This window comes from Diadema antillarum, unplaced genomic scaffold, assembly GCF_040938485.1.
Source record: "Diadema antillarum isolate AM-2024a unplaced genomic scaffold, OU_Dant_1.0 seq00000248_RagTag, whole genome shotgun sequence".
Taxonomy (NCBI): domain Eukaryota; kingdom Metazoa; phylum Echinodermata; class Echinoidea; order Diadematoida; family Diadematidae; genus Diadema; species Diadema antillarum.
Window position 1 is genome coordinate 616,226 of NW_027271292.1, and position 18,424 is coordinate 634,649.

The 18,424-nt window shown below is 39.9% G+C and overlaps 1 protein-coding gene across 1 annotated transcript in view; it reads left to right on the forward strand.

Moving 5' to 3' along the window:
• Positions 1 to 5,827: 5,827 nt before the first annotated feature.
• Positions 5,828 to 18,424, forward strand: part of LOC139729670 (monocarboxylate transporter 3-like) — a 44,102-nt gene continuing 31,505 nt past the window's right edge. Inside the window, exon 1 of the mRNA XM_071640597.1 lies at positions 5,828 to 6,144. Within this exon, the coding sequence (XP_071496698.1) occupies positions 5,964 to 6,144 (181 nt within the window). The 5' untranslated portion in view covers positions 5,828 to 5,963. The remainder of the gene's footprint in view (positions 6,145 to 18,424) is intronic.

Here is an 18,424-nt window from a genome sequence, read left to right on the forward strand (position 1 = left end):
AAGTAGAAATTACGCGGTGCGTAATACACGTCCCCGCCGGAAGTAGCATTTTGTAGCAAAATGTACAATATAGGTCAAAAATCAAGGTCAAAGGTCAAAGAAGTCAAAGGTCAAAATTCTGTGTAGAAGTTTTGAAGCGCTCACCTAGTGCCATCACATAAAGCAAACGGAATCAAAATCGGGTAAGAAATGGCGAAGGAGTAGCATTTTGTAGCAAAATGTACAAAAAATGTAGGTAAAAAATTAAGGTCAAAGGTCAAAGAAGTCAAAGGTCAAAATTCTGTGTAGAAGTTTTGAAGCCCTCACCTAGTGCCATCACATAAAGCAAACAGAATCGAAATCGGGTAAGAAATGGCGAAGGAGTAGCATTTTGTAGCAAAATGTACAATACAGGTCAAAAATCAAGGTCAAAGGTCAAAGAAGTCAAAGGTCAAAATTCTGTGTAGAAGTTTTGAAGCCCTCACCTAGTGTCATCACATAAAGCAAACGGAATCGAAATCGGGTAAGAAATGGCGAAGGAGTAGCATTTTGTAGCAAAATGTACAATACAGGTCAAAAATCAAGGTCAAAGGTCAAAGAAGTCAAAGGTCAAAATTCTGTGTAGAAGTTTTGAAGCCCTCACCTAGTGCCATCACATAAAGCAAACGGAATCGAAATCGGGTTAGAAATGGCGAAGGAGTAGCATTTTGTAGCAAAATGTACAATATAGGTCAAAGGTCAAGGTCAAAGGTCACGACTGAAATTCTGTGTAGAAGTTTCAAAGCTCCCATGTAGTGCTATCATATAAAGCAAACAGAATCAAAATTGGCTCATAAATGACAGAGAAGTAGCAATTTGAAGATTTTGATCACACACGGACGCACACACGGACGGACACACGGACACACGGACACACGGACGGACGGACACACGGACACACACACGTACGGAGCCCGTTTCATAGTCCCCTGCTCGAACTCGTTCGGCGGGGACAAAAATGTTACCGTAAAGATGAATGAAGTTGATATACAGTAACATACTGTAATATGTTACAATTGTATATCAACTTCATTCTTCCTATTGTATCATATCACATATTTAGCACCTTTCTGAGGTAGGTTATCATGATCACATACTGCTCTAGGTTTTTCAATGAAATGAAAAAGTTGACAGGTGTACTAATCAGTTGTTTCTATTCTTGTGAGGAAGTCACTCAGCGCTTGCAAAACAGCAGTGCTCTCCTTGATAAAAATCTGTCAGAGATTGAATGGTACGTGTGCATCCAAGAAAACAAAATACACTATAGAACTGACAGTGTAGATCTTCTCGTTTATGTCATGCAGATTTTCCTGGAGGCCACAGAGAAGAGAATCACCTTAAATATGCATGTTCCATCGGTGTGATGTCAGGTACTGGGGATACCTACATATACAATGTGACACAAATAGAGAAAATTAATCATAGATGATATTATAAACCATTATTCACAATAACATGTCCGAAAACATTGTGTTGGAGTAAACCCCAATTCAAGCAGAGAGAAACTACAGACATGCACTGTACTATGGTAAACATATGAAGAGTCTGTTCGCAAAAACCGATAAGTCCATTTTTGAAGATTTTCAAGTACGGTCTCTGTCATAAAGTACAAAATAACACCTTTTAAATGAGATATTGGTCACTACATATAAAAGGGCATTTTTGAAGTTATGGTCAAAAGAAGCAAAAATTTTCTTAGTATTCTCTTTATTTTTCCTGACCTTTAATCGCAAATATCTCCATTTGGCAAATATGGACTTATCGGTTTTTGCGAACAAACTCTTCATATTATTCTGAGAATAATTGCATTCATTCAGACATCTTCGTAAACTTTGTTACAAATTGTAGATGCGGAAGACTAATACATGTTGTAATACATCTCTATATTTTACTGACAACCTGTATACCAACTTGAAAAATTCAAATAGCCTGGTACTCTATTAGTGTTAACATTGCAGCCGGGTCAACTCTTAAACATGTCATGAAAATTATGTTTACATCAAATACTAGACTCGCTCTTGTGCCTTCTTTCTCCATGCGAAAGAAAAAAACTAATAATAATAATAATATTGAATCTATACTGTTCTTGTTTGTATTAAGTGATGAGTAGGTGCCTAAATCATATAATAATTAACTACTAAGAGATGAAGACCAAGACCCTGTTTATTATAGACAGCATACACATTGTACACTGTACAATTTTTGTGAATAAGTTGTAAATTCAAATTTACAAATTGCCATCGCCACATACAATTGTAGGCCTACCACCACCGGCCTACACTGACTCACTGTACACTGGACACAAAGCCATCAGAAATACATACACCCTGGGAGACACTCCCCTTGCATCTGTATCAGATCTCCGGTATCTAGGGTTAACTTTTTCATCCAACCTATCCTGGCAAAGTCACATCAACAACATCACATCCCGGGCCAATCGGATGCTAGGACTAGTCAGCAGAAACCTACGAAAGACCTCGCAAAGGATCCGCCAACAAGCATACTTCTCCCTAGTGAGACCACACCTAGAATACTGCAGCTCAGTCTGGAACCCACATACAAACAAACACATTTCCCAAATAGAAGCCATCCAAAGGCGAGCAGCAAGATTCACCCTCCAGAGGTATTACCGTCCAGACAGTGTCTCTGCCATGATTGAACAACTTAAATGGGAAAGTCTGGAGAGGAGAAGAAATGCTGCTAGCCTCTTCCTCATGTACAAGATTCAGCACAACATGGCAGCCATCAATGCACAGCACTACACATCACCCATGATTGTTAGCAACACACGACAGTACCATCCAAACAAGTTGCTGGCAATTCCTACCCGAACCCAACTCTATCGGAACTCATTTTTTCCACGTACAGTAACTGCTTGGAATGGGCTTCCTATAAACGCCCTTGAACTTGAAGCCACTTCATTGGAGGCCTTTAAGGGAGCTCTTCCACTCAGCATCTAGACTGAGGAACTAGATTTTTACTCGCACCATATATTTTTAATGCACCAACAAGCATGCACTGCAAATGAGCACCTAAGTTCAACTCCTTAGCACTACATCCTGACTTATGGATCCTGCTGAGTATCTTCGTAGAAGTAGAAGTGTACACAACACACGATATCACAATTGAGCGAATGAACAACGCTAATTTCAATATATGGGACTGACCCTGCACCTCCGCAGAGATCGTTAACAACGGTGCATTTACGGTCCGAAAAAGTCCCCTTCCGCACTAGATGCGATCACGTGACCTTCCGGAGGACTAGAATACATTATTTGGCCTCTAAGAATGCAATCTTCAGGCCTAATTTTTAACAAGTTATGCTTCTAGGGCACCGTCGATCTTGGTATCTGCGTAAAGCACGAAGTATTACCGACCTGATGAACAAAAAGTCACATCAATCCCCTTTTGGTAATCATGTACAAATGCACACCATGCACACCTACCATTTCCTTCCTTAATTTGTCAATGAAAACTTCTTGTGGCTATCAGAAATGTCAAGATGGACCTTATCTGACGGTTTCATGAAATTTCATAGTCAATTACAGAAGAAAAGTAGCTAATTTTGACTCAAAAGTACGCCGATCGACGGCTGTGTCAGTGTAGCATGATGGATGATCGATTATGTGGAAAAGCGATATAACGATGATAATCGATCGTTGTAGTCTGTGATACAGCCGCTTGTTTGGTGTTTAACCACAATAATTACGTCGGCTCGACAGTAGAATGTGGAAGAAAGAAAGTGATCTTGATGCGTCTGTTTTTTATCGTTTTAGTTAATTTTCTCCTGCATGTGAATGTATATCTGTCAACATTTTTTTGCTGACTAAATGATGGACAGGTAATATGTGTACAAAACAGTAAAAGATATATGAACAAATGGGAATTATCCATCATGAATATTGCACAATAAAATGGATTTTTACTACAAAACAAAAGCAAATACTGGGGTTGCAGTTTTTGATGGACAGGTAATATGTGTACAAAACAGTAAAAGATATATGAAAAAATGGGAATTATCCATCATGAATATTGCACAATAAAATGGATTTTTACTACAAAACAAAAGCAAATACTGGGGTTGCAGTTTTTGTGTACATAATTAAAAAAATGAAATGGAAAAATAAATACTATCATGAAAACAATTACTTTCTACTATCCCTAAGATGAACTTATCAATTAAAAACATATTACCATTTTAATTTCAATATTCTGTTTCTTTTTAGGTAAAATGAGCACTTTATGAGAAGTCCACAATGTAAACATACACTTTTTGTAATACTATTCTCTTAAATTTATTAAATTAGGCCTATAAATTACGTAGATTACTAGAAACAAATCCCCTTTGAATTTAACTTCCTGCTCATCTTCTTTTCTCTCTCTTTCTCTCTCCCTCCTAAATAGCCTAACCTTTTTCTTCCACTTTTCCTTCAACCTCATTCTATTCCTTTCAACACTACTCAAATTATTATTATCAACTTTGTCATGATAAAATCAATACTTGCCTCAATTTTTAAAGAAAGGATCGATGTCTAAATCCTGGTATGAATAATCTGTATCAATAATTTGAATAGTAAGTGATAATCATGATAGTGGCAATGAAAACAAAGAACTATCACAATAGCTCACTTGAGCCTTCAACTCAGGTGAGCTAACAATAAGAAAAAAATATGAAAAAGAAAGTAGGAGCTACACGTATCGCACGAGTCAAGTTCGATATTGTAGTAAGCGGCTAATTAGAGACTACCAGAATCGATTATAATAGTTGACATCGTTCTCTGAGAAATCGGTGCACTACTATACGTCGGAGACTATGTTCGCGACCAACGTACTTTTCAACTCCGATTTCTCATTTTTCTTACCTTTTCGGCTTTCTAATTCCATGAAAGCTCTCTGATATGGTTCAATTTAGCATCTCCAATAGCTGCACAAAATTTGATTGACAAACGGCGAAGCGAACGGTAGGTGTGCATTTCTACATGATTACCCAATTCTCGATGTAGTATGCATGTAACGGCACGAGCGTGCATGTGAGTGAGGCCGAGGCGAGGACTGTCGACTGCTAGCTCGCCTCGCGTCGCTTCCGCGCCAGCGTAGCGCGCTAAATCTAGGTACTGCATAGCCAGCCGGCCAGCTGGCCGGCCACTCACCTCAACTCAGTGCTAAGTGCCATGGCGCTGTGACTCCTCTCAGACTGGCGCCACCTTTTGGCCGAGAAAAAAGAGGAACGTATTTTTTTTTATCGGAGTGAAATGGATCAGAGTGAAATGGTTTTAGCGCAGTGAAATGGTTTCGTCTGAGTGATATGGTACGCCAAAGTGAAATGTATTTTTGTGAAGAGTGAAATGAATTTGTATTTAAAAGTGAAATGTATTTTTGTGAAAAGTGAAATGAATCTTTATGTAAAAGTGAAATGTATTTTTGTGAAAAGTGAAATGAATCTTTATGTAAAAGTGAAATGTATTATTGTGAAAAGTGAAATGAATTTTAATTCAAAAGTGAAATGTATTTTTGTGAAAAGTGAGATGAAGTTTAATTGAAAAGTGAAATGTATTTTTGTGAAAAGTGAAATGAATTTTAATTTAAAAGTGAAATGTATTATTGTGAAAAGTGAAATGTATTTTTATAAAAAGTAAAATCAATGTTTGTGAGTGAAATGTATTTGTTAAAAGTGAAATGAATATTGGCTGGAGTGAAATGAATTTTGTATTGTTTTCTTAATGGCGTTCCATACTCCGACGAACTCGTTGATGAAACGCCCCCCAGACCATTTGCCAAATAATAGTATGTGTGCATGCATGCATCCGCGCATAAGTAAACAAGGGAAGGGTAATGTTGAGTTGTTAGCACAGCAAAATTAGAGGGGTGCATGAGGAGCTCTTTCCATTTACCCTTTTAATACGTAGGAAAAACATCCAGTAGTGAGCAAGAAGACGGATGGAAAAATGGAGAAGGAGAAATGGCGATTCATTGTGCTACTGGGAAAAGGCGGCATTTCTTTCTTCAGTGAAGGGCTACTCAAGTCGTACGGCATTCTGTTACCAGCACTGGCGATTCAGCTTCAGGCATCGTACACTGTTGTAGGGTTGATTGCTACTGTGCAGTTCACAGCTACCTTTCTCCTGAGTGAGTATTTCCATCAAATATCGCTTCTTCGAAAGTTACGGGGCCCCGATCATGCATTCATGAGAGTAGCAAAGCTGTCTAATGATCTTCTGATATTTTCTACTTTATTAAATAGTGTTATTGGATTCAATTTTCTCTGACTTGGTGGAAGCATTCATATTCATGAAATTCTTCCGTCGAGATGTTTCTATTGTAACTGAAAGACAAATTACCCTGCATTGACGTAAATAAGCTATATAACGTCGATAGGGCAATTTGTCGATTAGTTGAAATGATGGAAACATGTTTTTCAACTCGTAGACTCATAGGGTAAATTCATTCAGAAGTAGTGTCTAGTCTGACAATATTATGATATCGATAGGTGGCAGTGTACATGTTCAAGATATCATGAACACATTATTTCGAAGAGGAATTATGATCCACTCGTTTCCAGTGAACACAGTGAGTCATCATGAACATGCAGCTTTAACTCAGAAATGCTGAATAAAAACAAAGCTCGAGTATGACATTTGCACATCTTCTCTTCATGTATATGAATTATATAATAATAATAATTGTTTTGGATATAAACTCCAAATTTTATTGTCCGAAAATGGAAAGTCTTTTTGCCCAATTGATCATGGGCCCGGCAGCCACTGAGCACCGCCAGATCGACGTTGCTCTGACCTTTCCAACTGCTGAACGGCAAACAAGGTAGCAGCAACTCCAATCTTTTAACGTCTTTTGGTATGACGCGGCCGGGGTTCGAACCCACGACCTCCCGATTGTGAGGCAGCCGCTCTACTTACTGAGCCAACACATCAGTTAAGAATAAGATAATGCTTAAAAGACAATCAACATTAATAATGTCCATCTGGGGTTTTTCTGTTTCCTTCACACAAAGAGAACAAACTATGAAACCAACCTTCTATTGTATTCCACCGTCCATTGACCATCCAAGGAAACTCTGTCATAAGATGCAAATTAAAGGTCAGTTGACTACCCTCTATCGCATATATGGCTCAATAACGTGTTTGACTTAAGCCCGCCGCACACTACACGATTTTGCCCCGATTCACCGGTCTTAAGACCTTAAGACTAGAAGTGTGACGTCACAGTCTTGCCATTTTCTAGTCGCACGACTGGGTCTTAGCGCCAGTCGTAGAGATTTGACATGTTGAATCTCTACGACCAGTCGTGAGCTTTCAGCCATTCACAATGCAGCAAAATGCAAACGCACGCAGTGCGCACTGCGCGCGCTTTACAGTCGGGTCGTATAGTGTGCGGTGTGTGGTCGTACGACTGGTCTTAAGACCCAGCTTGTCTTAAGACTTTAAGACCAATCGGATCGTGTAGTGTGCGGTGGCCTTTACAGTCGTAGATACCTGTTTCAGAATTGAATACAGCTTAGTCTAATGAGCCAACGTTTAATCTCGGGCTGCGTTATGTTGATCCAGATGAAGGCCATGCAGGCAGAACATCTTGCGTATAAAATGAATTGCCTATATGAGAAACTTAACATTTCAAGATTCAAATGGTTGAACGAAACACAAGCTCTCAGTAGTAGAGCAGATAGCCGAAAAATTGTGCAAAATTTGACTAAAGCATGAAACTTTCACCAGTGTTAGTACATGTTATAAGATTCTTTTTAAGATCGGGAGGTAAGTCTGAATTGACCTCTGATGACCTCCAAAGGTCAATGACCTCAAAATTTGATAGAAATTGATATTTTGCGTCATTGATTAATGTTGAATATGGTAATGATGTACTAAAGACTCATATTTGTTACAGTGGAATTGTCTGCATGTTCCGTAGAACCCTGACAGGTTTACATTTGACATCTGATGACCTCCAGAGGTCAATGACCTCAAAATATCAGAATATTGATATTTTGTCATTGATTAATGATAAACACGGCAATGATGTACTAAAACCATTTTGTTTTTTTACAGTGGAATTGCCTCAATGTTCCGCAGATCCTTGACAGGTTTCTAGCTTTGACCTCTAATGACCTCCAGAGGTCAATGACCTCAAATTATCAGAATTTTGATATTTGGTGCAATTGGTTGATGATAAACATAATAACGATGTCCTAAACATTCATTTGTGCTACAACTGAACCTATTCCGCGGAACAAGGGAAATCATTTACACGTCTCTGCCTTTGACCTCTGAGGACTGTGACAGGTCAATGACCTCAAAATATCAAGATATTGATATTTGATGTATATTCAATGGTTAACTGTATACCTGGTGTGTAATTATGCATTATGCTATTAACATTTATTGCTACAAGAAGTGCCTTCTCATTCCACAGAACATTGGTCATTACGGTATCCTGTGTATATCCAACTTCGACCTCTAAGGACAATGTGAGGTCAGACTTTTAGAATATCAAAGTTTGTGTAGGATTACAAATATTGATGTTTGGCTTCATTGGTTTAATCCTGAATGTTTAATCATGTACAAATCACGCCTTGACGTTATAATCAAAGTACACGTATTATGCATATTCCACAAAGCATCGGTTCATAGTAACAGGTCTCGGGAATGTGAGCGGTCAATTACTTCTGAAATGAAGCTTACGTGTCTTCATCAGTGATGGCAGTGACCTCAAATATAATATTTATGTTTGGGTTGGTTATGCAGATTAGCTTGCATGAAATTATGTGCAACATTATCCAATTTGCACTGGACAAAATTTGTACGCTTCTTCTTCTTGCTTATGAGGCAGCAGCAGCTAAGTAATGTCCCTCAATTGTAGCCAAGTTACAGTCTGTGGAGTAGGGTGTGTCAGGTCCATGTTGTCAGGAGGGCGGAGATCAGGGCACTCACTCACCCAAGATGTGTTGAGCAGTCTGTTCTGGTGCACCACACTGGCAAGCTGCTGACGTGCGTAGCCCCCAACGATGCATGGCTGCATTGAAACGCCCAACTCCCGTTCGAATCCGATTTAGAGACACCCACTCACTCCTTGGGAGGTTTGCTCCTGGGGGGACAGATGTATTGGGCGTGACAACGAGTTGGGCAGGTCGTTGGGTGTCTTCCCAGCTTGTTCTCCATGTCTGGCAGATGTTGAAGTCTGATCCTCTCAGCGTTGCTGCATGGCGGGAGAAAAGCCGGCGAGACTTCAGTCGCTGATGCCGCTGACCCAGAGTTACAGAGCCCTCAACTACGTCGTGGAGGAGGTCGTCCGGGTTGCTGGAGGCCTTGGTTACCAGCCTATGTGTGTGATGTTCTCGGCGCATGGAGGCAGGAGCGATGCCTGATAGAACAGGTAGGAATTCTGTTGGTGTAGGCCGGAGACATCCAGTTATTAATCTCATGGTGTCATTCAGAACTGACTCAAGTTTCTTGGTGTGAGAGCTCCTACACCACGCAGGGGAGGCGTATTCCGTGGCACTGTATACCAGTGCTAGCGCACTAGTGCGGAGAGTGGTTGCACTGGCACCCCATTTTGAGCCTGCAAGTCGGTGAAGGAGGTTGTTCCTTGAAGACACTTTTGCACTTATGATTTGTACGCTTTTAACATGGAAGGTGGGGAGAGGAGTACCATATTTTGGGTTGATGCTTAATAGTTTCTTCTTCTTCTTCTTCTTCTGATTAAGTCTGCCTCCTTCAATAGACTGAAGATTCTTGCAGACTGGTGCTATTTACATTATAATACAATTTATTTACAGATATTTACAAGCACATAGAAAATTTGACGAAAATACTAGCCACTCTGATCAACCGTTAGACGGTTTCAAAATGATCCCACAGATGGCGCTGAAACAATTTCTGACGACAGGGAATTCCAGTTCCTTACAGTTCTTGGGAAGAACGAATGGCGATGCGATTCAGTTCTCGAATATGGTACCTGGTAGGAGTGTGGTTGCGAGGCTCTCGTTAACTGAGTAGCCTGTTTGATGATATAGTCCTGTGCTGAAAGAGGAGTGAGATTATTGTGTATTTTGTGAACAGGCATATGGCAAAGTCCCTTGAACTGGATGAAAGGGTGACAGATGTTATAACTAGAAAAGCACTCCGAGAGCGCAGACCTCCGCCAAGCGTACAGCTCATTTCGACAACCGATCATGTTCTTCCACAGAGATATCAGTGATTTCCACCCATACATTCTACTGGCATTGTGTGCTGAAAGTCGTCCGATTTCCCAATATAGAAGCCTTTGTTACGTCATAAACCCTCAGTTGCACGGCGCGCATCGCCCTAACAGAAACTAGAGCACGCACTTTAGTGCGCGTATACAAACCTCAAATACGCGCAGACTGAATTTCCAAGTACATTGACCCTACATGTCAAAATATCAAAAATCCTTCATAAATTCCCCCAAAAAATCTCGGATCACTACCAAAAGTATAATCGTTTGTTACTTGTGTAATTTTCATCCTTTCCTGCACGTTTCATTCAAATCCGTTTACTACTTTTTGAGTTATTTTGCACACGGACAAACTAACGAACTAATATTAACAAACTAGAAAAGCACTCTGAGAGCGCAGACCTCCGCCAAGCATGCAAATCATTTTCACCACTGATGTTGTTCTTCCGTAGAGATATCAGTGATTTCCACCCATACGTACTTATAGCATTGTGTGCTGAAAGTTGCCAGATTTCCCAATATAGAAGCCTTTGTTACGTCATAAACACTCAGCTGCACGGCGCGCCTCACCCCAGCAGAAACTAAAGAACGCACTTTAGTTCGCGCAGGCAAACCTCAAATGCGCGCAGGCAAACCTCAAATACGCGCGGACTGAATTTCCAAGTACATTGAACCTACCTGCCAAAATATCAAAAATCCTTCATAAATTCCCCAAAAATTCTCGGATCACAACCAAAAGTTAATCGTTTGGTACTTGTGTCATCCTCAACCTTTCCTGCAAGTTTCATCCGAATCCGTTGTCTACTTTTTGAGTTATTTTGCACACGAACAAACTAACAAACCAACGGTAACGAAAACATAACCTCCTCCCCTGGCGGAGGTAAAAAACCAACGGTAACGAAAACATATAACCTCCTCCCTTGGCGGAGGTAACTAGAAAACAACAGGCCCACCTCATCAGGTGTTACGTCACAAGTCAATATGGCCGCCATCCGGTTTGCATCCAGTGTGTGACTCAGGGTACGCTGGCAATGGGTAATTCTAGTATTACCTGCATGATCCGGTTAAGACTCTCTGCCAGCCTAAGTGATGATTCCGTGTAACCTGCTGAAATTGGTCTAGATCTATAAATACCCTCGATCTCTTTCAAGACAGGGCAGCATCTGCATCTTCAGTGAAGCACGCGATTGAGCTTACGTACATAATTGCACGGATCAGCACACAGATCTCCTCGCCTCCACGACTAAACTGGATAGACATCCTGAGGTCAGACCAGCGTTCTTATAGGTGCACAGCCACTGTATGCGATCATCAGAGTCTTCCAGTAGCAATATCTAAAGCGGGGTTCCCACTAATCACGATAGGCGCCGCGATTGAAATCGTGGTCTTAATTGTGAATCAATCGTGGTGATCTTATCAGATCGCATTAGATTGTATCAGATCTTGAGGTCAATCGTGGCAATCACGTTAATCGTAGAGAAATTTTGGACGGTTCAAAAATTTTCTACGATTAACACGATTAATTTTTGATCGTGATCATCGCATTAGATTGTCTTGGATCGTATCAAATCGCAGCAAATCTTATCTAATTGAGCTTCTTAATCGTGTTGATCGGGAGCGGCTTTTTCACTTTCTTCTGCTTATTTTGCACATTTGCCCATATTTTACTGGCAAATCTTATATTTTGTATTCCGCGAGGTTGAATAAGGGAGTGGTGGCACAATTAAATATAAAATAACAACACCACTGAAACATCCACCAGAAGCAGAATGTGCCACATACCCCACAAAGTAACTTTTGTGACTTTTGAAAAGTGACCATTGTCGTGGATGTAAGGTCACTCGTGCATGTGTAAGGTCACTCGTGCAAGTGTAGCAATACCCCTGAGAAATAATCTTGCTTAAAACATTTTTGTTCGTTAAAAAGTTATCTTTCTGTTGTTTCTGTGTATGTCGGTTTTGTTAAACACTGTCACGGTTTTGACTGTTAAATAAAATTATAAATCAAGCCAAACCGACCAAACTTTCAATACTCCATGAGATAACGACATTTTGAAATAGAAATGCATAATAAGTATTATGATACATAATATGCGAATATGAAATCAAACACACAAGCAATGCTATCAGTTCGCCCAACTTTCTTATATTGAGCGTAAATAACACATATTATGCTAGCATTCAAACAGATCCCATCCTCTTCTTTAGCTTCAATTTCATTTTTTTCATGTATTTCCAAAGAAAGGTGAAAACATATTTCTTTAACTTTTTTTCTGGAGAAGATGGGGCTATGATCTGATCTTTTGTATTTGGTTTTTTTTTTTTGGGAGGTGGGGGAGGAAGAGCACGTCGATTCAATAATCTATTGATTTTTTAGCTTAACTTAGAGGAGGGACTATCTGCGGTTGTGACTGGCCTAGGTGATGCTTTCTATCTGATGATAACGTAATCGTCATTCGCAATACTACAAAGGTCACATTCTCATCATCCTCAACATGTCAACCCTTGCCATCATTAAAGGTTGTGGATAGTAGGCCTAATCACTCTGCAGGAGTTGAGGAAACAATGAAATCCATCGTCATCCGGACTATAATATTCCCATTTGGGTCCAATCGCACCTTAAATGGTGGTCGCTTTTGATACCGATCGTGGAAAATACCGTATCTTATCTCAACAGCCCGCATTGATTCGCGGCATTCGCATTGGAACGTATCAGAACGTAGCTGCACGCACCAAATCGGGGATCCCGATCGTAATGATAGTGGTAGATCGGAACCAATCATGGACTCAATCGGGACAATCCTATCGGATCGCATTTGAACGGGAGATCAGATCGTGAAAGATCGTATTGCTTGAAACAGACCAATCGTGACCATATCGCATCCAAGCGAAGCAACACGTATTGACTCGCATAACCTCGTACCCAAACGTGAAATGTCAGACAAGTTCAACGAAACTTCCACGATCAGTTACGAATGTCAAATCGTAGCGTTCGTAATAGATCGTACGATAGCGGGAACCCCGCTTTTAAACAGTTTCGGTGAAGGCAAGCTTGTCTCTATGATGAGTGCATCGCACATAGAGTACAGGATGCACGAGATGATAAGAAAGCTTCTTTTTGATTCGCGGGATAGGCTACAATCCTTTCTCAGGCAGAGGTTCTGAATTATCGGTTCGTGCTCAGTCTGCACACAGTGAGCTGAACACCATATCAAGTATACGTGTATAATGATTGTGTGTAATGGTATGGGAAAATGCATGGAAAAATCAAAATACATATTTATGTATTTTACGTAGAATCAGTTCCCGTCCGTTGTCTTGGCAGAAATGCACCAATCTTGCAATGTTGTTGTTTATTATTTTCCCTCTCCATCACGGGTACATAAATGGAACGTGTTGATCAAAGTTTTTGTGATGTCAGAAAATGCGAGGCTGTATTGCAGGTGGCCTATTGCAGGTGGCCTTCAATTTGTTTTTCACATTATATTGGCATTTGTAACAGACTGTAACTCACCAAGATGCCTCCTGAAATGTTTTTACGTAAAACTTCTGATTGATTTCACATGAGCGGATGATTATCAGTTGTCTTTCTGCTATCATCTTGTGTGAAACAAAGTATTGTTTCTATTCAAAAGATAGCGTGCCAATTAATCTGCACTTATTGCTGGTGCTCTATAGGCCCTATAAGACAATCAAACCCACCTTCAGCCTAGACATTCGTAGGCGTTGTGGTGTAGAGCGGGATCTGAACATCTCTCATAAAGCGAGACTTCTCTTTTCTTTTCCCCACTAACAATGTGATATCCGTAGGCGTTGTGGTATGTAGACTTGCTGGAGCGAGACTTCTCTTTTCTTTTCTTTTCTGTTTTTTTTTTTCTTTTCTTTTCTTTTCTTTTCTTTTCTTTTCTTTTCCCCACTAACAAATAAGTTTAGCAGGAAACATAGAAGCATTCGCACATGCTGTTTACATTTCCCATCACATGCTTTTAAATCGGAAGTCTCATGTAATGTACACATTTTGCCTGGAAAAGAATTACCAAGAACTTTTCAACACAACACATGTTCAAAAGAAACCATTTGACTCATATCTACAGAGTGATTTAAAGGGGCCTACTTATCACCGTCCACGTACTCGAACAGTTTTCGCTAAATATACAAGTATGTTTACAAGACTGCAAACATGTCTTCAAACGTAAATTAAAGTAATTCCTCTTAAATGATTACTCTTATATAATCATATGTATGTATATATACACACACACACACGTAATGTCCTACTTTAGCGGGGGGAGGGGAGGGTTCGACAAATTACTCAAATCCGATTTATTGATATTTTCCTGGAAAAAAAAAATATGGCTTAGAAATCAATCCTGTGAGATATAGATCTGCGAGAGCATTATACAGTGTAATTGATATTTCTTCACCTGGGACATGGTGATGTGCAGTTCACAATTCCATGTTCAATTTTCCTAAAGAGTACACCTTAACAGGGGCGGTGGACTTTGTGTGTGTGTGTGTGTGTGTGTGTGTTTTCTAAGTGTGGGGGTGGAGTAGGGCTCCGGGGCAGTGTTTTTGGCAAGGGTCAATGGTCGACTTTTTAATGATGCTTTTTCCGTTTTCAGTATGCACCAGACCAGATTAATAAATAGGACCAACCAATGCTCTCTATAGAACATCATCATGTTTACCATTAATCATGATGTAAAACATCAATATTCTGATACTTTGATGTCATTTAACTGTCGAGGTCATCAGAGGTCAAAGGTAGAAACCTGCCTGTGCTCTTTGGAATATATGAAGACAACGTCATTATTGTGTAAGTTCCCTAATACTCCTTACGACATTCTCGAAGCCGGCGACCAATTATTGTACAGAGGCGGATAGATGTTGGATTGGTCTGTCACCTTCTCTGTGTACTGGTCGGGGGTTAAATACTCGCACAGACACCAATCGTCACCAAAATTCCAAACGTAGAAGAAACTAAATATTGTTCCACAACACCAAATGCAAAATGCGGGAGAATGATAAAATTTACATGGATAACACCAATGCTACTAACGGCATATCTATTCCAAGGACCTGCCTTCCTGTAGGTCTGAAACAAAAGACTTCATCACAAACAAGTTTCTTTCCTCACAACTTAGTTTAGCATTCCACTCATCACTTAAGAACGTCTTTACGGCTTTTGAGACCATTTCATATGCCGTCTTATTCTATGGGAAATGGAGGGATGTAGTTAGTAGGGAGAAATGATGCTAGTGGGTGTGGTCACTTATCTCGACATCGGTACGGTCATCGATTGAGGTCCTCGTCTGCATGTCATTGTCGATCTCGTCAGTGTCGCTGGGCAGTCCGTTGAGTGGTATGCTGTCGCGCTCTCATTAGACTCTTCGTCACCATCACTGTCAATTCAATTCAATTCAATTCAATTTTATTTCCATTTCCATTGAATAAACAGAAAAAATATATACAATACATTTACAGAACAAATTTATAACAATTTCAAAGAAAACGTACAAGTGGTCACGAGTCCACTTTGTCCACTTTGTATCAGTCTGACAGGGCGCTTCAACATCTCCGATGACACCAGTTGACTATGGTTTGTAATTGCACTCCAAATTGGCGTAAACCAAAGTTTTGTCTTCTCGTGACGCACAGTTTCTCCTCATGTGCTGCTGCTCGCCGATTCAGTCATGACAGTCATATCCTCATCACATTTATAGTAGGTCGATGGTGCATTCAGGGTCGATACAGATTAGTTGATTGACTTGGAGGGGCATGATGTACCAAGAAAGGGGAACTCCTGACTTTATCTCTTTGGTCTCCAACTATTCTCAAAGTTCCTCAAACTTCCAAAATACTCTGCAGCCTTTGCTTCACTACATCGGTATATAGTGTGAAGCCGCTCCCATTGTGCTTGCCACTCTAACTGATCTCTCGGGTCAGACATGTTTTTATAACTAATTTACTAACAAACTACCTTTCTCTAAAGCATATCATTGGCTCAATCTTATATTGGGGTGTGGTGTCCACTAGAAATTAATTCCTTATTGGTCAAATGTTCAATTTGCTCCTCCTATTCGTTTCTGTTATAACTAAATTTTCAAATGATTCATCTTAATTTCTGATCAACTCGCCCACCGTCTTTTAGTTTCTTCATTCACTTCTTCTCTGTAACCACTGTTAAAGACTTTATTGTTTCTTGGATAACAAAATGATAAACCAAATGGATATTTTCTGGGTCGTTGTCCCTGAATTTGTCTTTGGAGTTCCTGTTTGACCCACTCCACTAAACAATAAATGCTAGAGTAGAGGGATAAATTCTGGTAGGAGGGCCACCTTCCAGCTCAGAAGGTCATTTATGTTTGGGAATCAGAGGGTAACGTTATTCCCCGTAATTTAGCGTGGGGCTTTGGGGATGGAGAGTGCTGACCGCTAGCGGGGAAAGTAGCCAATGTCAAACTCATAAATTCCTTTGACCATAGACTTTTCTTGGGAGAGAGGGGTTTGAAAAAAAAGGAAACAGCTGGAAGGAAGATATTAGTAAACGGTTTTAAAAACTCCCAAGAAGAGGAAAATACTTAGCATATTGACGTCACAGGGTGTCTAGGAAAATGACTACAGTGTTCTGTTTTCTTCTACTCTCTATTCTATTCTATACTATTCTATTCTATTTCTGACCGTGCACCTCAAAACGAACATAAAGTCGCACACACTGATTTTGCGTGAGGACTGAAAATAAGTGAAATGGTCAACCTAGCCGAACTTGGCTTTTTCATATTTTCTGAAAGAGCGGGTCTCCTTTTACATTATGCTAAAATTTGGTATCATAAAACGGGCAGGAAAGTGTGTGTTTTTTTAGCAGTTTATCTCGAACATTTTTGGTAGAATATGTAAATAGGTGTGTCTTTAGAATCCCTTTTTCATTTCTGAAAAACCTTGTCCACACTTTTCACTTTCAACTCTAATAACTTTCAAAAGGATAGTGCTACTGCTTTGAAAGTTGGCATTGATTATGGACAGAATGTATTAATGAGGCATGCTTAATTTCAGTTTAATCTGATAATCCCTTCATTGTTGTTACTCTGGTGGTTTACTTCCTGTTTTTTGTCCCATTCATCGCACAGCCAGCACGGTTTGGTAAAGATTAAGCGCTTGAATAGACACTGTACTTCAGAGCCTCTTTTCTCAGTTCACACTTTTCCTGAGTTTGTGCTTTCTTTCCAATATTTAGATAGGTTAAAAGAGTCCATTTGATTTAAGTTATACATCATTTTAAAGCTTAAAGTCTGCTCTTTCAGAATATGGTCTGGCGACTTTTTGTTTGTTTTGAGGTGCAGGGTCACATTTTATCCTTTATTATAAACATGTGCTAGTAGCCATCTGCGCTACAATTGTGTTTGTTTTGTACATCCTCTAAAGATCACCAGAGGTCAAAGGTATAGAGCCCTGTCTGTGCTCTTTGGAATATGAGGACAATTTCTTGTAAAACAGATATGCTTGTTTTGTACATCTTAACCATGTTTATCATTAACTAATGCCACCACAGATCAATATTGTGATATTTTGAGGTCATTGACCTCTAAAGGTCTCCAGAGGTCAGAGGTAGAAACCTGTCTTTGCTCTTTGGAATATGAAGACAGTTTCATTGTAAAACAGATATGCTTGTTTTGCACATCTTAATATACAAATGATGCACAGGATAGAGTGTGTTAGTGTAGGCGTGGTGCACTCGAGGGTATTTACAATTGTGAAACATGCACGAGGCGAAGCCGAGTGCATGTTGCACTACATTGTAAATACCCGAGAGTGAGCTACGCCTCCACTAACGCCACGAAATAATCCTGTGCATCATTTGTTTTATAAAATGGGTCGAAAATTCGAAAACTAACATCATTTTCCAGTGTTTTTCACGTACCTTTGTGGGTCAAGACGTCCGAAGATGTTCGTCCCAAACATTTACGCACGTCGCACTCGCGGAAGTCCCGCACATACAGTATAAGTATAATGGGGGGTTGGGTTTCCGGACACTTAAGTTCCCGCATGAAAACTTACTTATTTTACATAGAATATGCACCCTTTACCTTAAAGACTTGATATAGACTCCTCATATAGGCCTACTAGACAACATACTCTGAAAACGGCGTGAGAATTAACCTGCTAAATCGTTGGATTTGCTCTTCAAAGTGACTCCATGTACGCGT